The 18,658-nt window shown below is 36.5% G+C and overlaps 2 protein-coding genes across 5 annotated transcripts in view; one reads left to right on the top strand and one right to left on the bottom strand.

Annotated features, from left to right (window-relative positions):
• Nucleotides 1–1,946: 1,946 nt before the first annotated feature.
• LOC111058189 (dynein light chain roadblock-type 2) lies at nt 1,947–11,768 on the top strand. 2 transcript variants are annotated; one of them, XM_039441084.1, is made up of 3 exons: nt 1,947–2,120; nt 9,882–9,957; nt 11,540–11,768. In XM_039441084.1, the coding sequence occupies exons 1-3, from the start codon at nt 1,950–1,952 to the stop codon at nt 11,749–11,751; spliced, it is 459 nt and encodes a 152-aa protein (XP_039297018.1). In that variant the 5' UTR covers nt 1,947–1,949; the 3' UTR covers nt 11,752–11,768. The 2 variants fall into 2 exon arrangements, with proteins under 2 accessions (XP_039297018.1, XP_039297019.1); XM_039441085.1 differs by lacking the exon at nt 1,947–2,120 and adding an exon at nt 5,089–5,494.
• A 3,048-nt stretch (nt 11,769–14,816) lies between these two features.
• Nucleotides 14,817–18,658, bottom strand: part of LOC111057265 (cyclin-dependent kinase 12) — a 95,496-nt gene continuing 91,654 nt past the window's right edge. For all 3 annotated transcript variants that reach the window (XM_039441079.1, XM_039441077.1, XM_039441078.1), the window contains 2 exons: nt 18,039–18,209; nt 14,817–15,699 (listed from right to left, as the gene is read on the bottom strand). In XM_039441079.1, coding sequence (XP_039297013.1) covers nt 15,683–15,699; nt 18,039–18,209 — 188 coding nt within the window. In that variant the 3' untranslated portion in view covers nt 14,817–15,682. The remainder of the gene's footprint in view (nt 15,700–18,038; nt 18,210–18,658) is intronic.

Here is an 18,658-nt window from a genome sequence, read left to right as displayed (position 1 = left end):
CGATAGTCTAGTAGTTGTTTTTGGTGAAGCTATGTGATGCTGGTAGTCTCTCATACTTTGCCCTTCTTACACTCCCAAAAACACACTAATAATAGACAGTGTATAGGGTGTCTATGTTGCAAATGTGAGTGTTAACTGAAGCCGATAGTCTAGTAGTTGTTTTTGATGAAGCTATGTGACGCTGGTGGTCTCTCATATAGTGCCGTTCATACACTATCGCCCCAACAAAACAGTGAAAATTGACAATAATCGACAGTAATCGGCTTGAGATAACAGTAAAAGTTGCGACATAAACGCCCTATACCATGGCATATCTACTTATGCTTTTGTTTCTCTATGCCTAAAATCTCACCTCCACTCGCCGATCAGGAAAATATAAAAACTCAATTGCGTATAACTCACGAATAGGAGAGAATTTCGCCAATGTGAGATACTAATAGCATAGAGAAACAATAGCGTGAGTAGATATCCCATGGTATAGGGAATTTATGTCGCAACTTTTACTGTTATCTCAGCCGATTACTGTCGACTATTGTAAATGTTCACTGTTTTGTTGGGGTGATAGTGTATGAACGGCACAATTTGAGAGACTACCAGCGTCACACAGCTGCATAGGAAAGAACTACGTGAACTATCGGCTTGGGATAACAGTAAAAGTTGCGACATAAACGCCCTATACCATGGGATATCTACTTATGCTATCGTTTCTCTATGCTAATAGTATCCCACTTTTTGTTTCACGATGGTGATAGTCCACGGTTTTTCTCAATTGTTTTGTGAAAAATAAAAATCGCTCAAACTTCGTGATCTTATGGTATTAGATGAGAGGAACACGATTCTGGAATCACATTTGCAAAATTCCTTACCGTTCAGGAGATATGACCATTTGAAAATTTTATGTTTGCAGCTTCATAACTCTCACCCTGTACAGTAGTTGGTGGTGCAAATTTGGCTCCGTAATTTCTCAGGTCAAGCTTTATCTATGGTGCAAATTTCAGCTAAATCTAAAGCTGCGTACACATATTCGCGCTTCCAACCCGCACCGAGCACGCTCCTCCCTCGTACCGCACTCGTACCACCATCGAACCACAGTCGCTACGCCCACGCACCCATCATGAACGTTACGGAAGATGTTAAGCTGCGTACACATATTCGCGCTTCCAACCCGCACCGAGCACGCTCCTCCCTCGTACCGCCCTCGTACCACCATCGAACCACAGTCGCACCGCCCACGCACCCATCATGAACGTTACGGAAGATGTTAGATCTTCTCGCGTTCCCCGGTCGAACCACTGTTGCTCGCCGGTCGATCATCAATCGCTCTGCTGGAGTGACGTTCGGTTGCGGAGCAGAGCGAAAGTCTGTACGCACCTTTACCGTTCAGGAGATATAACCATTTGAAAATATTATGTTTGCAGCTTCATAACTCTCACCCTGTACAGTAGTTGGTGGTGCAAATTTGGCTCCAAAATTTCTCAGGTCAAGCTTTATCTATGGTGCAAATTTCAGCTAAATCTAAGATACTTTTTGTTTCAGTGTGGTTCACGATGGTTTTCACTAGTGTGGTCCATGGTTTTCATCAATTTTTTGTGCAAAAAAAATCGCTCGACCTTCTTGTTCTTATGGTTTTTGATACGAGGAAAACGAATCTGAAATCATATTTGCAAAATTCCCTACCGTTCAGGAGATATGACCATTTGAAAATTTTATGTTTGCAGCTTCATAACTCTCACCCTGTACAGTAGTTGGTGGTGCAAATTTGGCTCCGTAATTTCTCAGGTCAAGCTTTATCTATGGTGCAAATTTCAGCCAAATCTGAGACACTTTGGTTTTAGTGGAAAAATTTTCATGGATATTTAAGATCTCTGAACGTATGGTCGGATTTTGTACTAAATGATAGATAGATGAGATCTACTGAAACTTTACAATATTATTATAAATATAATCATATGATCATTTGGTGCAATCAAACACATTCCTCAATTTTTATTTTTTCCATTCTTGATCCAGCTTTTTTTGAAGTTTATTTTCAACTCAAAGTTGTTTTGAATTTTTTTTTTTTGCTTCTGTACATTATCTTCATAGATAAATACCAAAGATACTACAAACTTCTTAAAATGGTAAATATATTTTCGTTTTTTCCAGTTATTCACTCAAGTAAATTCATTGTTATAACTCTGCGTTTCAAATTGCATTGAATCTTGTTTATTATTTTTAGGTCTTGTACTAATTTTCATTATTTTATAATTGCTTTAAATATATTCAATAAAAGCTATTTGTATAACACAGAACTTCTGCTACTATTCTAAAGCTATAAATATTTTAAAGATTATTATACAGTAAAAATATGCCAAAAGTTGATTATCTGCAATTTCTAATGAAATCCTCCATCTTTAACCTCCCGGCAGTCGCGCTGTTGTAAAAAGTACAACAGTGTCAGTTTTTTTTTTGCTGCACAAAACTAATAATAGACAGTGTATAGGGTGTCTATGTTGCAAATGTGAGGTTAACTGAAGCCGATAGTCCTAGTAGTTGTTTTTGGTGAAGCTATGTGACGCTGGTAGTCTCTCATACTGTGCCCTTCTTACACTCTTACACTCCCAACAACACACTATAATAGACAGTGTATAGGGTGTCTATGTTGCAAATGTGAGTGTTAACTGAAGCCGATAGTCCTAGTAGTTGTTTTTGGTGAAGCTATGTGACGCTGGTAGTCTCTCATACTGTGCCCTTCTTACACTCCCAACAACACACTAATAATAGACAGTGTATAGGGTGTCTATGTTGCAAATGTGAGTGTTAACTGAAGCCGATAGTCCTAGTAGTTGTTTTTGGTGAAGCTATGTGACGCTGGTAGTCTCTCATACTGTGCCCTTCTTACACTCCCAACAACACACTAATAATAGACAGTGTATAGGGTGTCTATGTTCAAATGTGAGTGTTAACTGAAGCCGATAGTCCTAGTAGTTGTTTTTGGTGAAGCTATGTGACGCTGGTAGTCTCTCATACTGTGCCTTCTTACACTCCCAACAACACACTAATAATAGACAGTGTATAGGGTGTCTATGTTGCAAATGTGAGTGTTAACTGAAGCGATAGTCCTAGTAGTTGTTTTTGGTGAAGCTATGTGACGCTGGTAGTCTCTCATACTGTGCCCTTCTTACACTCCCAACACACACTAATAATAGACAGTGTATAGGGTGTCTATGTTGCAAATGTGAGTGTTACTGAAGCCGATAGTCCTAGTAGTTGTTTTTGGTGAAGCTATGTGACGCTGGTAGTCTCTCATACTGTGCCCTTCTTACACTCCCAACACACACTAATAATAGACAGTGTATAGGTGTCTATGTTGCAATGTGAGTGTTAACTGAAGCGATAGTCCTAGTAGTTGTTTTTGGTGAAGCTATGTGACGCTGGTAGTCCTCATACTGTGCCCTTCTACACTCCCAACAACACACTAATAATAGACAGTGTATAGGGTGTCTATGTTGCAAATGTGAGTGTTAACTGAAGCCGATAGTCCTAGTAGTTGTTTTTGGTGAAGCTATGTGACGCTGGTGGTCTCTCATATAGTGCCGTTCATACACTCTTACCCGGTCATAAAGGTAAAAATCTACAATAATCGACAGTAATCGGCTTGAGATAACAGTAAAAGTTGCGACATAAACGCCCTATACCATGGCATATCTACTTATGCTTTTGTTTCTCTATGCCTAAAATCTCACCTCCACTCGCCGATCAGGAAAATATAAAAACTCAATTGCGTATAACTCACGAATAGGAGAGAATTTCGCCAATGTGAGATACTAATAGCATAGAGAAACAATAGCGTGAGTAGATATCCCATGGTATAGGGAATTTATGTCGCAACTTTTACTGTTATCTCAAGCCGATTACTGTCGACTATTGTAAATGTTCACTGTTTTGTTGAGGTGATAGTGTATGAACGGCACAATTTGAGAGACTACCAGTGTCACACAGCTGCATAGGAAAGAACTACGTGAACTATCGGCTTGGGATAACAGTAAAAGTTGCGACATAAACGCCCTATACCATGGCATATCTACTTATGCTATCGTTTCTCTATGCTAATAGTATCCCACTTTTTGTTTCACGATGGTGTTAGTCCACGGTTTTCTCAATTGTTTTCTGAAAAATAAAAATCGCTCAAACTTCGTGATCTTATGGTATTAGATGAGAGGAACACGATTCTGGAATCACATTTGCAAAATTCCTTACCGTTCAGGAGATATGACCATTTGAAAATTTTATGTTTGCAGCTTCATAACTCTCACCCTGTACAGTAGTTGGTGGTGCAAATTTGGCTCCGTAATTTCTCAGGTCAAGCTTTATCTATGGTGCAAATTTCAGCTAAATCTAAAGCTGCGTACACATATTCGCGCTTCCAACCCGCACCGAGCACGCTCCTCCCTCGTACCGCCCTCGTACCACCATCGAACCACAGTCGCTCCGCCCACGCACCCATCATGAACGTTACGGAAGATGTTAAGCTGCGTACACATATTCGCGCTTCCAACCCGCACCGAGCACGCTCCTCCCTCGTACCGCCCTCGTACCACCATCGAACCACAGTCGCACCGCCCACGCACCCATCATGAACGTTACGGAAGATGTTAGATCTTCTCGCGTTCCCCGGTCGAACCACTGTTGCTCGCCGGTCGATCATCAATCGCTCTGCTGGAGTGACGTTCGGTTGCGGAGCAGAGCGAAAGTCTGTACGCACCTTTACCGTTCAGGAGATATGACCATTTGAAAATTTTATGTTTGCAGCTTCATAACTCTCACCCTGTACAGTAGTTGGTGGTGCAAATTTGGTTCCGAAATTTCTCAGGTCAAGCTTTATCTATGGTGCAAATTTCAGCTAAATCTAAGATACTTTTTGTTTCAGTGTGGTCCATGGTTTTCATCAATTTTTTGTGAAAATAAAAATTGCTCAAACGATGTGGTCTTATGCTCTTTGATGCGAGAAACACTAATCTAGAATCATATTTGCAAAATTCCCTACCGTTCATTAGATATGACCATTTTAAAATTTTAAATTTTTTTGTTTGAAGCTGCATTAATTCCTCATTGTGTATAGCGGCTGGGGGTGCCAAATTAGGCTCCTACATTTGTCACTTCAAGCTATGGTGCAAATTTCAGCCAAATCTGAGACACTTTGGTTTTAGTGGAAAAATTTTCAAAAATTGTCATGGATATTTAAGATCTCTGAACGTATGGTCGGATTTGGTACTAAATGATAGATGAGATCTACTGAAACTTTACAATATTATTATAAATATAATCATATTTATAAATTTATCATATGTTCATTTGGTGCAATCAAACACATTCCTCAATTTTTATTTTCTCCATTCTTCATCGAGCTTTTTTTGAGGTTTATTTTCAACTCAAAGTTGTTTTGAATTTATTTTTGCTTCTGTACATTATCTTCATAGATAAATACCAAAGATACTACAAACTTCTTAAAATGGTAAATATATTTTCGTTTTTTCCAGTTATTAGTGTGATTCACTCAAGTAAATTCATTGTTATAACTCTTGCGTTTCAAATTGCATTGAATCTTGTTTATTATTTTTAGGTCTTGTACTAATTTTCATTATTTTATAATTGCTTTAAATATATTCAATAAAAGCTATTTGTATAACACAGAACTTCTGCTACTGTTCTAAAGCTATAAATATTTTAAAGATTATTATACAGTAAAAATATGCCAAAAGTTGATTATCTGCAATTTCTAATGAAATCCTCCATCTTTAACCTCCCGGCAGTCGCGCTGTTGTAAAAAGTACAACAGTGTCAGTTTTTTTTTGCTGCACAAAACTATTGAATGGGGTGGTGTCAGTGAATGAGTCACCTATGCATTCCAAAACTTTCCCCCATCACTCCACTGAGTTGCAGTATCAACCGAGCAATGGTTCAGTCTTTAGGTGCCATTTAGTCGCCACAGTGCATAACATAGGGAAAGACTGTATACGGGGACTGTAAACGAACCAATAACACAGAATTGATGGCTTTGCTTGATGTACCCTTATTGGGCTATGAAATGGTAATCATCCAAATGTTCATAGGCGTAAAAAAATGGAAAAAGTAATTATACAATTAATAAAATTAATATGTTTTGACAGTAAACAGAGTACATAACACTTGGAAAATTGGATGTTGTACAAAATACAACACGCGACTGCTCGTGTGATTGAGTAGGGCGCGACTACCGGAAGTTTAATCACTAATATTTATGCCTACGTTTATTACTATCTTATATTATTTAATAAATTCTTATAAATTATTAAATACTTACCTATCATATCCTATACTATTAAACGAGCAACCTCTGTTTATATGTTCAGATGTTTATTATGTTAGTACCTATTTCACCGGATCTCGAAAACGGCTCTAACGATTCTCACGAAATTCAGAACATAGTAGGTTTATAATATAAAGATTAGATTGCACTAGGTCTTATACCTGGGAAAACTCGCTGAAGGACATTAAAAGAATAATTATTATTCATCCTTGGAAAAACAGCTGATAATAATTATTTCGTCGTCTGTTGGTGATGGAAGTGAGTGAGCGAGTTCATGTGTGTGGGACTGTGTCAAAATTATGACTCAGCTGTTGAACTTTTGAAATCATTCAATCAGGTACTTAGTGCCGGTTGCAAAAAAGCCAGGTTATTTCAATCCTGATTAATTCCAGTAGATCCATCCTTTTTAATTGGTCTTCTCTGATTTGGTTCACGTGAAGTTAATCAGGATTAAAATTTAACCGGCTTTTGTGCAACTGGGCCTTTGTGAGGGAAATTTTTGCATTTATCTGGGAATTAATCTCAATTTACTGTGATTAGATAGAAGATTTTGTATGAATTTTATTATGATTTCTTCTTTCGTAATAAATTTTTATGCTTTTGTACTCCATGAGCGAAGCTCGGTCTCCGATATTAAGTATTTAAGCCAGCATTTGTTGTAATGTAGGCAACTCAAAAAGAAAATAGAATAATCTTTCATCATCTATATATAAATGCGAAATGGCACTCACTCACTGACTGACTGACTGACTCACTCACTCGCATAACTAAAAATCTACCGGACCAAAAACGTTCAAATTTGGTAGGTATGTTCAGTTGGCCCTTTAGAGGCGCACTAAGAAATCTTTTGGCAATATTTAAACTCTAAGGGTTGTTTTTAAGGGTTTAAAGTTCGTCTTTTAGCATGTATATTCTTCTTCTCCCAATCTCTTAATTATAATTGAAATTTTCATATCATATGTTACTATAGAACTATAATCTAAATAGAAGAGTACGGTACCTCTTCGAAACAGTTGTTAACTGGCAACTAAATTAATAATTTTGTCAGTTTGGCATTAAGTTGAGTTGACTTTGTTAGGTTGGCACCAAGTTAAAGATTTAAATGCATTTATCACGGAAAAATTGATTGGGCACTGCTACTTCAATCCTGGGAATATTATATTACTCGCTTCGCTCGCCATATCCGTTTAGCCAGACGTTTAGTCTGGACCCCCGACTGGATTGTCCTAACATATGATAAAAATGCTCAAATGAAAAATGCAGGCAAGCGAAGCGAGCCTGCTGATCTTATTCTTGGACGATCCAGTCGGGGGTCCAGGGGGCGGAGCCCCCTGGCTAGACGGATATGGCGAGCGAAGCGAGCCTGACGGCTAGTCCACGCATAAGGCTAGGGCCCATAATCACCTTCCCAAGATTACAGCTTTAAAGAATTATTTATTTCATAATGCAATACCTACAATAGTTGTTACTCACCTTGTGTTGATTAATAATAAATAGTAAGGACCAGTATTAGTAATTGATCGAGCGTTAGCGAGTTCTCACTTTTACTTACTAGAGACCAAATTCGTTGTCCGTCTGTTTGTATGTTCTACAAATAGGCTACTAAAGAATTGATCAAACAGCTTCAAATTTTAAACACATATTATTCAAACCTTTCTACAGGTTAAGTTTGTTGTACAAAAAATTTGATTCACTCCTTCGTTCTTTTTTAAAATATAAAAATAACATGTTTGTAAGCATGTCTACTGTTTGCAAGGCCAATTCTTTAGTTGCGTACAGATATACGCGCCGCGAACATGAGCAATTCACTTTTAATCTGCTGACTATATTCATAGAGAAACAATAGCGTAAGTAGATATCCCATGGTAGGCTATAGGGAATTTATGTCGCAACTTTTACTGTTATCTCAAGCCGATTACTGTCGATTATTGTCAATTTTCACTGTTTTGTTGTGGTGATAGTGTATGAACGGCACAATTTGAGAGACTACCAGCACACAACTGCATAGGAAAGAAATACGTTAACTATCGGCTTGGGATAACAGTAAAAGTTGCGACATAAACGCCCTATACCATGGGATATCTACTTATGCTATCGTTTCTCTATGCTATATCTTATTTTTACAGAAACGGTAAGATACAGATATAAAAAGCTTGGCATCTGTTCGCGGCGCGTATATCTGTACGCACCTTTTTAGATACATTTGTTTAAAGTGGACTTGCTTACAATTTTTTTTCTCTTTTTCCTACTTTCTTCTCCAATACTTCCCTTTTTCTTCTCCTCTTCACCCTTCTTTCCTTACTACCCTCTACCTGCCTATTACATGGGAAACCATAGTTGGCTAGGTACGGTAGGTATTTTTCCTCCTTTCTTACTTATCAGCACACCCCGCCATGAAGCCTGTTTTTGTATGTCTTTGAAAATTTATTTTTGATTTCTTTTATGTATATTGTATTGTGTTGATAGGAATAAAAATTAATTGAACATTGAAAGTGCATAAGAAAAAAATCTGGTGTGGCGCACTCACACAACTTTCCTTGCCGTTATGGAAAAGATCTGAGCCAGCTGGTGACAGGATAATAACGCTGCAGACACACGAGGTCTGCTATCTCTTCATAGTGAATGATTCAATACAATCAACAGTTGCCAACAGTTTGCAATTGGATAATCACATATTCTCAAATTTCAAGCTTATTTTCAATTTTAGGTGAAAATGTTACTGAACATTAATTGTAGAGATTTTTATGCTCAATCTTTTCCGCTTGGATTTTTTTGTTTAAATTGTATCTGAAGCCTGATAATTAGAAATATAAAATGAAACTCTGAATAGATGGGGCGAAGCTCTTGGAATTTTTACAGATATGGGACTTATGGCAGTTGATAAAGCTTATCAATGACTTTTTTAGGTATGAATTTGATCGAAATCGTTGGAGCCGTTTTTGAAAAAAATCGCGAAAACCCTGTTTTTGACAACATTTTCACTATTTTAGCCGCCATCTTGGATTGAATTTGATCCAAATTGCTCGTGTCGGATCCTTATAGTGTAAGGACCTTACGTTCCAAATTTCAAGTCATTCCGTTAATTGGGAGATGAGATATCTTGTACACAGACGCACATACACTCATACACACACACACATACAGACCAATACTCAAAAACCACTTTTTCGGACTCAGGGGACCTTGAAACGTATAGAAATTTGGAAATTGGGGTACCTTAATTTTTTTCGGAAAGCAATACTTTCCTTACCTATGGTAATAGGGCAAGGAAAGTAAAAATTAGTCTTGCTTTTCTATTTTCTATCAAGTTGAAATATTTGTTTGTGGGCCATTCTATAGTTATTTCTCTTGAAACTCTCCAGAGTCTGAAATATTAAGAAGGCTATAGTGATACCGTGATTGGAAACAAAATTGGAAATAATATAGGCCTACCTTGATACCTTCAGTTCCAAATTTCAAGTCGTTCCGATAATTGGGAGATGAGATATCGTGTACACAGACAGTTTATAGTAATTTTGGAGAAAAAATTTTGTTTTAAACTTCTTTTTTTCAGACCGAAGTAGATGACACTCTGAAAAGAATTCAATCCCACAAGGGAGTAGTGGGAACAATTGTTATTAATGGAGAAGGTATTTATATAAAGAAAATTTTCACATTATTCATCCCCCATATCTATTTAGAATTTTATCTATCATCCACCATAGTAAGATTACATTATTACCTATAAGAAGTGTGATTTACTTCAAATTAGCATCTTTTATTAAAAACTAGCGAGCTCCGCAAGGGTCTATAAAAAAAAAATTGCAATAAAATCTTGAATAATTGAGGCCTGTAAACCATCCTTGGTTAATTAAGAATTGATATGCAAAATGTCAAGTAAATCAGTTGAGTAGTTGAGACGTGATGATGCATCAATAGTTATATGCATATCTAGAGTGAAAAGTACGACTTTTTCTCCCTGTGGGAAAAAGTTTGAAGCCCGAGGCGAAGCCGAGGGCAGCAATTTTCCTGAGGGAGAAAACATAATTTTCCTCTCTCCTACGTGAATAAGCCAGTTCTTTCCTTTATTATATCATAGATATCAATGTATCTCACTCTCAATCAATTCCATTTCCATGTTAACCTAAATGTGGTATAGAAAGGTCCACGTTATAATGGCAGTTGAGAAAGATAGAACAACGTTGCCGATCCTCTGTCTTGTCAATGCCTTCTAGAGACGGTAGCTGATACAGGTTTATTGATGTAATATTAACTGTTCATTCTCGTTTAACATAATCAATTATATTTTATTAAGCAAGAAATTATATTTTTCAATTATTTCGCAATTAAGATGAAATGTTTTGTTAATCAATTCTACATTGTTGAAAGACGATCTGGCAACAGAGCAAAGCGAGAAAGAGATAGCGCTATCCGCTTTGTTGAATGATAGACAAGGATAGCAATACCATTGCTAATCAAACACTGCCATTATAACGTGGACCTCTCTATAGTTTTTATAGGTCTGCCAGCCTAGCCTCCACCTATACTAGTACGGAATTCATGGAGATGATATTCTATTAAAATAATTTTTCGCCACACTGCACAGAAAGCAGCTGTTTTCCAGTCCCTACGTAGATCTGAAAGACATCTGACATTGTTTGCAGACGACTCTCGTCTGACGTCAGAACAGGTTTCCGGCCTAGGCCCAAAAGAGTACCCTTTCCAGCCGCTAACATGGAACTAAGAAAGGTGATCAAAAGACAGCTGATCAAAAAACTTTTTTGTGTTCATTATTCAATAATTGAAACATTTATAATAATATCATCTTATTGACATTTGAAAGAATAAAAAAGTATAAACTCAACCTCACACATAATCTTTTAGGCTATTTAGACAAATCAGAACAGAAAATTAAAATACTTGGACAATTTCCTGATATTCAGATTACCTCAGATTTGCTAGAGCTATCACCTTCCACTTCTGCTTTCGGAAGTGCTTAGTAAACAACTATTCTCATATATATATTGTTTATTTTTGTGTGTGGCGAAAAATAGCGTTCGCACCACGGGCAAAAATGTTTTTCCGGCTCTCAATCTTTTCTAGTCCTCGGCCTACGGCCTCTGACTTGAAAACCGATTTCGAGCCGGAAAAGTCTCATTTTCTGCTCTAGGTGCGAAATATACTATATTCAAATATTTATGATTTTATAAAAAGTTGTAAATGTGTGTTAAGGAGTTCCAATCAGATCAACACTGGATAACACCATGACAGTTCACTATGCGGCAGTCATCACTGAGATAATAGAGAAGACAAGGAATGGAGTCAGGGACTTGGATCCCACAAACGAACTGACAATACTGCGAATTCGTACAAAAAAACACGAAATCATGATCGCACCTGACAGTGAATTTATGATGATAGTTATACAAGAACCCGTTGAATAAAAACATTCATTTTTTTATGAAAACAATCAAGTTAAAATCAAAAAGTTTTTGAAATAAAAAACACTAATTTTGACAATTTGTATGTCGCTTGTCGTATTTTTCTCTGATAATAATTATATAGCCATTTAACACGTTTTTTACTTTCCTTGCCCTATTACCATAGGTAAGGAAAGTATTGCTTTCCGAAAAACAATAAGGTACCCCAATTTCTAAATTTCTATACGTTTCAAGGTCCCCTGAGTCCATAAAACTGGTTTTTGGGTATTGGTCTGTATGTGTGTGTGTGTGTGTGTGTGTGTGTGTATGTGCGTCTGTGTACACGATATCTCATCTCCCAATTAACGGAATGACTTGAAATTTGGAACTTAAGATCCTTTCACTATAACGATCCGACACGAACAATTTCGATCAAATGCAATTCAAGATGGCGGCTTAAATGGCAAAAATGTTGTCAAAAACAGGGTTTTTCGTGATTTTCTCGGAAACGGCTCCAACGATTTTGATCAAATTCATACCTAAAATAGTCATCGATAAGCTCTATCAACTGCCACAAGTCCCATATCTGTAAAAATTTCAGGAGCTCCGCCCCATCAATGCAGATAGATCCCCAATTATAAGGCTTCAGATACAATTCAAACAAAAAAAAATTCAAGTGGAGTAGATTGAGCATGAAAATCTCTACAATTAATGTTCAGTAACATTTTCACCTAAAATTGAAAATAGCTTTAAATTCGAGAAAATGTGATTATTTAATTGCAAATTATTGTTGATTCTATTAAATCATTCACTATGAAGAGATAGCAGACCTCATGTGTGTCTCCAGCGTTATTGCCCTGTCACCAGCTGGCTCAAATCTTCGAATAGTAGACTTGAGATGCGCGGGAACACTAGCGTCAGGTGATCAATTTTCATAACGGCAAGGAAAGTTGTGTGAGTGCGCCACACCAGATTTTTACAAATAAATTACACAAGAATTTGTGGTGAATGAATTAATGAATGATCAAAAATTATCTTTCTCTTTCTCTTTGTAGTGAGGTCCACATTATAATGGCAGTGTTTGATTAGCAATGGTATTGCTATCCTTGTCTATCATTCAACAAAGCGGATAGCGCTCTCTTTCTCGCTTTGCTCTGTTGCTAGATTGTCTTTTAACAATGTAGTTTGCCTGTTGAATGAAAAATGTAATATTTGTGAAGAAAAAAGGTCTAATTGAGCATAGAATAAATTAAAAAAATTGTAGGCCCAGTTGCACAATAGCCTGTTAAATTTCAATCATGATTAGATTCCACGAGAATGGAACACTATGTGCCGTTTCCACAAAAGCCGGTTAAGTTTTAATCGTGATTAACTCGACGAGAACCAATATGAGAAGCCGTATTTTCAAAAAGGCCGTCTCTGATTGTTTCTCGTAAAATAAACCACAATTAAAATTTAACCGGCTTTTGTGCAACCGGGCCTTAGTGTGTTCACATAGTGACAGAAAAATAATACCTTCAGTTATTATGCGAGCTTTCACACATATTAATATTGCCTATGTGTGAAAACTGCCATTAAAGCTAATGGTATTATTATTTTCCTGTCAGCTGCAGTGAGGTCCACGTTATTATGGCAGTGGAGAAAGATTGATTGATTGATTGAGTACTTCATTTATGTAGATTACAATATATACTGGCTTATACACTTATATACAATAGCTTACAATACAGCAACATTATAGATGAATTTACATTATATAGACTAAGAAAATAATTATTGAACTGTATATGATATGAAAAAGCAATTTGTAATATAATAACTATAGATATAATCATATTGTTATGCATGTACATAAATTGGCGGAGCTTTGGACATATCAATGTCCATTCTTCGGAAAGAATATTAAAAATATCCTCCCCACTAACTCCCTACCAAAAGATAGGAGAACAGTGTTGGCGATTCTCTGCCTTCTATAGATGATATCTATCGGTATATCTGATGTAATATCAACTGTTCATTCTTGTTTGGAATTATCAATTATACTGTATTTTATCCGTCAAGAATATATATATTGTCAATGATTAAATAATTGAGATGAAATATTTTGTTAACTATATTTCTACACTGTTTGAAACGATCTGATTATGTCACGGAGTTAGAAAAGGATAGCGCTATCTGCTTTGTGGAATGATAGACAAGGATAGCAACACCAATGTTAATCAAATACTGCCATTATAACGTGGACCTCACTATAGAACAAGAACAATCACAACATGATACTGTATCAAACCAATATGATACAGTATCATCTCAACTAGATACACAACACTATGATTTGATACATTCGCTATCTGCTTTGTGGATGATAGACAAGGATAGCAACACCAATGTTAATCAAATACTGCCATTATAACGTGGACCTCACTATAGAACAAGAACAACCACAACATGATACAGTATCAACACAATATGATACAGTATCATCTCAACTTGATACACAACACTATGATTTGATACATTCGCTATCTGCTTTGTGGAATGATAGACAAGACTAGCAACACCAATGTTAATCAAATACTGCCATTATAACGTGGACTTCCTATAGAACAAGAACAATCACGACATGATACTGTATCAAACCAATATGATACAGTATCATCTCAACTTGATACACAACACTATGATTTGATACATTCGCTATCTGCTTTGTGGAATGATAGACAAGGATAGCAACACCAATGTTAATCAAATACTGCCATTTTAACGTGGATCTCCACTATCCTAAAAATATGAACTAATTATTTATTAGTATAGATTACATCAACGCTCCCCTGGTCTTTCAAAATTGATTCTATCAGTTTGATGTGCACCTTAATCTTACTGTATCAAAATGCCTTTACTCATACCAAATTTAATAATAAAATACAAAATAAAATTTGAAAAAATTGACCAATACTTTAATCACACTATCTAGTACTACCAACAAATACTAAAAAATAAGAAGAAAATATTACACAATACTTCGTTCAAGATTAAAAAAATAAAACAAGTACTAGAATTAAATAACCATCGTTGAAATAACAGAACAATTAAAATAAATTCGTTTATTGGTTTATAAAGAGGGAACTGTTATTTACACAAGATATTTATTAATAAATACGAAAAACATTGCAAGTCTAGCCTCTTTTCAATATTTTACACAATGATGATAAAATCATTATCAACAGCCACAAAGTAAATAAAAACATGGAAGAAATAATTGCCACTCTTGAAAGCTTACGATTATCGAGTTTGTTCCGATATCGAATGTGTATCGAAGTTCAAGTATCGAATCGTCGATACTTTGTCTATTTTTAGGCGATATTCTAATATCAAGTGGTGATAAAATATCGACTTATAAATAGTCAAATATCAATTACATCGTGTATAAAATATCGAATTGTCGACTATCAAAGGTCACGTTTCGGGACAAAATTGAAAACAGTTCAAATATATACATCAATATCATTGTTTGGGTACCGTTACAACACAAACTATCGAATTAATAATTTATTATCGACTATCGAATTATTAATGTATCGAATACCGTCCAAAACTATACACAATAAAATAATAATTGTACTTGACTGGAAAAATAGCAACAATCATTGATTCAATTAGGTTTGAACCAATAATTTCTGTCTGCATTAACTTATTCCCTTAAGGCGCTGTACAAAAAAAGAACTAGTTCACTCACACTTAGTTCGCTCTCGAATGACGAGTAGTTCACTTCAGTTAGATTCACTAAAAACGTCAACGTTTCTCATTAAACTAATTCTGGCAGTTTGGAGAGAATCTCGCTAAACTATGTCTACCAAGTTCACCCATCACTTTAGTTCACTTCCGAATGATGAGTTATGGTAGTTCACTAGAGTCGTGGTTCAGTTCAGTCTTGATCATGACTGGCAGCTATTTCCTAGTACCTGAATGAACCTGAAAAGAATTGGAGTTGCATTATCAAATCAAATCAAAATTTTATTCACAATTCAAACAGTTGAGGGTCCTGCCAAACCCAAAGGTTTTTCGGCGGGTGCCCAGTTACAGGAAAAAAATGAGTTACAAAAGATAAATAAACTTAGAGAAAATAAATATTACACTTAAAAAATGAAAGAAAACTGATACAAAATGCAAACATGAAATAAGAAATATACATCAGATTTTGATACAGAATTACAGTAATGAAAAAAGGGAAAAATGAAAATTAATTAGAAAGGAATGAAATAATAAGGGAAAAATTGTTTTACACAAGTAATAGTACATTTTTATCGTTGAGGCAGGCGGCAGTGACAATAAAAGGAAAATTTCAAAACTTCAGCCAGCAAAAATTGAAAAATACTAATAATGTAAGCATATGCTGTCGTTTTTTAACTTGACGTTTCTTAAATTATGAGTACGTTTGTAATATTATTAATTTTATAAATTGATTGTGCTGTTATTATTGAGATACAACATTACATCCTTCTTAGAGTAATCACGAATATTTGGAGGTAGTCTGTTAAATAAGTAGGGATATTATTCCAAATATTGACGTAATAAACTGTCATGCAACTTTTAAAAGTAGGCTACTTTTAAATTTAATTAAACTATCGACGGGAAATAAGGTTAGGCGTCAAAACATAGAGAAAAGAAGAAGTATATAGGAGAGGAGGGTACGCGACTAGGTGCCACCCCGACTACTTGGCACCCCAACTACTTGACACCCCGATAACTTGACACCCCGATAACTTGACACCCCGACTACTAGACACCCCGACTTCTTGTCCCCTTTCAAACCCGGTTTTCAGGGACAAGTAGACGTGCGCCATACCCGTCTACTTGTCTCCTTTCTGAGGAGGCGACAACTAGTCGGGGGGACACCTTGTCGTGAAGGTGCGAGGTGTCAAGTTGTCGTTTACGGTCATGACTAGTTGGCACCTTTGGTCCAGTAGGTGTCAAGTAGTCGGGGTGATAACTTGACGGCAATGGTATATTTTTACGAGGGTACAAGTAGTCGCCTATGGTCAAAATGACCAGGTGTCAAGTAGTCGGGGTGACAACTAGACGGCTACCCAGAGAGATGATACTGTATCATGTTGAGTTGATACTGTATCATGTTGAGTTGATACTGTATCATGTTGAGTTGATACTGTATCATTTATAATCATACTGTATCATATTGTGATGATATGCCATGGTAAAGGACCTTTATGTTGCAAATGCGACTTAACTGAAGCCGATAGTCCTAGTAGTTGTTTTTGGTGAAGCTATGTGACGCTGGTAGTCTCTCATACTGTGCCCTTCTTACACTCTTACACTCCCAACAACACACTAATAATAGACAGTGTATAGGGTGTCTATGTTGCAAATGTGAGTGTTAACTGAAGCCGATAGTCCTAGTAGTTGTTTTTGGTGAAGCTATGTGACGCTGGTAGTCTCTCATACAGTGCCCTTCTTACACTCTTACACTCTCAACAACACACTAATAATAGACAGTGTATAGGGTGTCTATGTTGCAAATGTGAGTGTTAACTGAAGCCGATAGGCCTAGTAGTTGTTTTTGGTGAAGCTATGTGACGCTGGTAGTCTCTCATACTGTGCCCTTCTTACACTCTTACACTCCCAACAACACACTAATAATAGACAGTGTATAGGGTGTCTATGTTGCAAATGTGAGTGTTAACTGAAGCCGATAGTCCTAGTAGTTGTTTTTGGTGAAGCTATGTGACGCTGGTAGTCTCTCATACAGTGCCCTTCTTACACTCTTACACTCTCAACAACACACTAATAATAGACAGTAGCCAACAGTAATAGAAGGAATTTACAACATACCATGGCATATCACATTAAAGACCATGAGAGACTACCAGCGTCACATAGTTTCACCAAAAACAACTTACTAGGACTATCGGCTTCAGTTAACAGTGATTTCACCATTGCATATCACCATAAATGATACAGTAACTACAATATGATACAGTATCATCTCAACTTGATACACAACACTATGATTTGATACATTCGCTATCTGCTTTGTTGAATGATAGACAAGGATAGCAACACCAATGTCAATCAAATGCTGCCATTATAACGTGGACCTCACTATAGAACAAGAACAACCACAATATGATACAGTATCAACACAATATGATACAGTATCATCTCAACTTGATACACAACACTATGATTTGATACATTCGCTATCCGCTTTATGGAATGATAGACAAGGATAGCAACACCAATGTCAATCAAATACTGCCATTATAACGTGGACCTCACTATAGTTGTAAACTGACCTGGATGCAAGAAGTCGGCGGCAGCATTCATATTGAATCGAGCCAGCAGTGAGGAGAGTGTACTCCGAACCCCGTCAGTGGCCAGATGTGAGGACCGCTGACCGCTGACCGCGTTATCGCCCGCGTACACGGCGTGTGCGTTGAACGACGTCTGACCGCTGCCGTCCATACCTGACCGCGAAAAATAATAGATTAGTCACAGAGAAAGATAGAAGTAAATCTGTGGCTTGATGCAAGAAGTACCTATGTCAAAATATCAACTTTCTCACAAATCAGCTTGAAAGTTCAACTTGTATTTTCGAACTACGGCATTTCGATACGGGAATTCGAGTGCTAGAAGTGCAGAAGTCGACATTGGTAGTTCTGTGATGAAGACAATCTGAAAACATATGTCTTCATTGGTAGTTTTCGCACTCTGAGATTGATTGATTGAGTACTTTATTTATGTAGATTACAACAATATATACTGGCTTATACACTTATATACAATAGCTTACAATACAGCAACATTATACATGAATTTACATAATATAGACTAAGAAAATAATTATTGAACTGTATATGATATGAAAAAAGCAATTTGTGATAACTATAGATAATATTGTAATGCATCTACATAA

This window comes from Nilaparvata lugens, chromosome 14 (assembly GCF_014356525.2).
Source record: "Nilaparvata lugens isolate BPH chromosome 14, ASM1435652v1, whole genome shotgun sequence".
NCBI lineage: Eukaryota > Metazoa > Arthropoda > Insecta > Hemiptera > Delphacidae > Nilaparvata > Nilaparvata lugens.
This window is presented reverse-complemented; position numbering and strand designations above follow the sequence as displayed.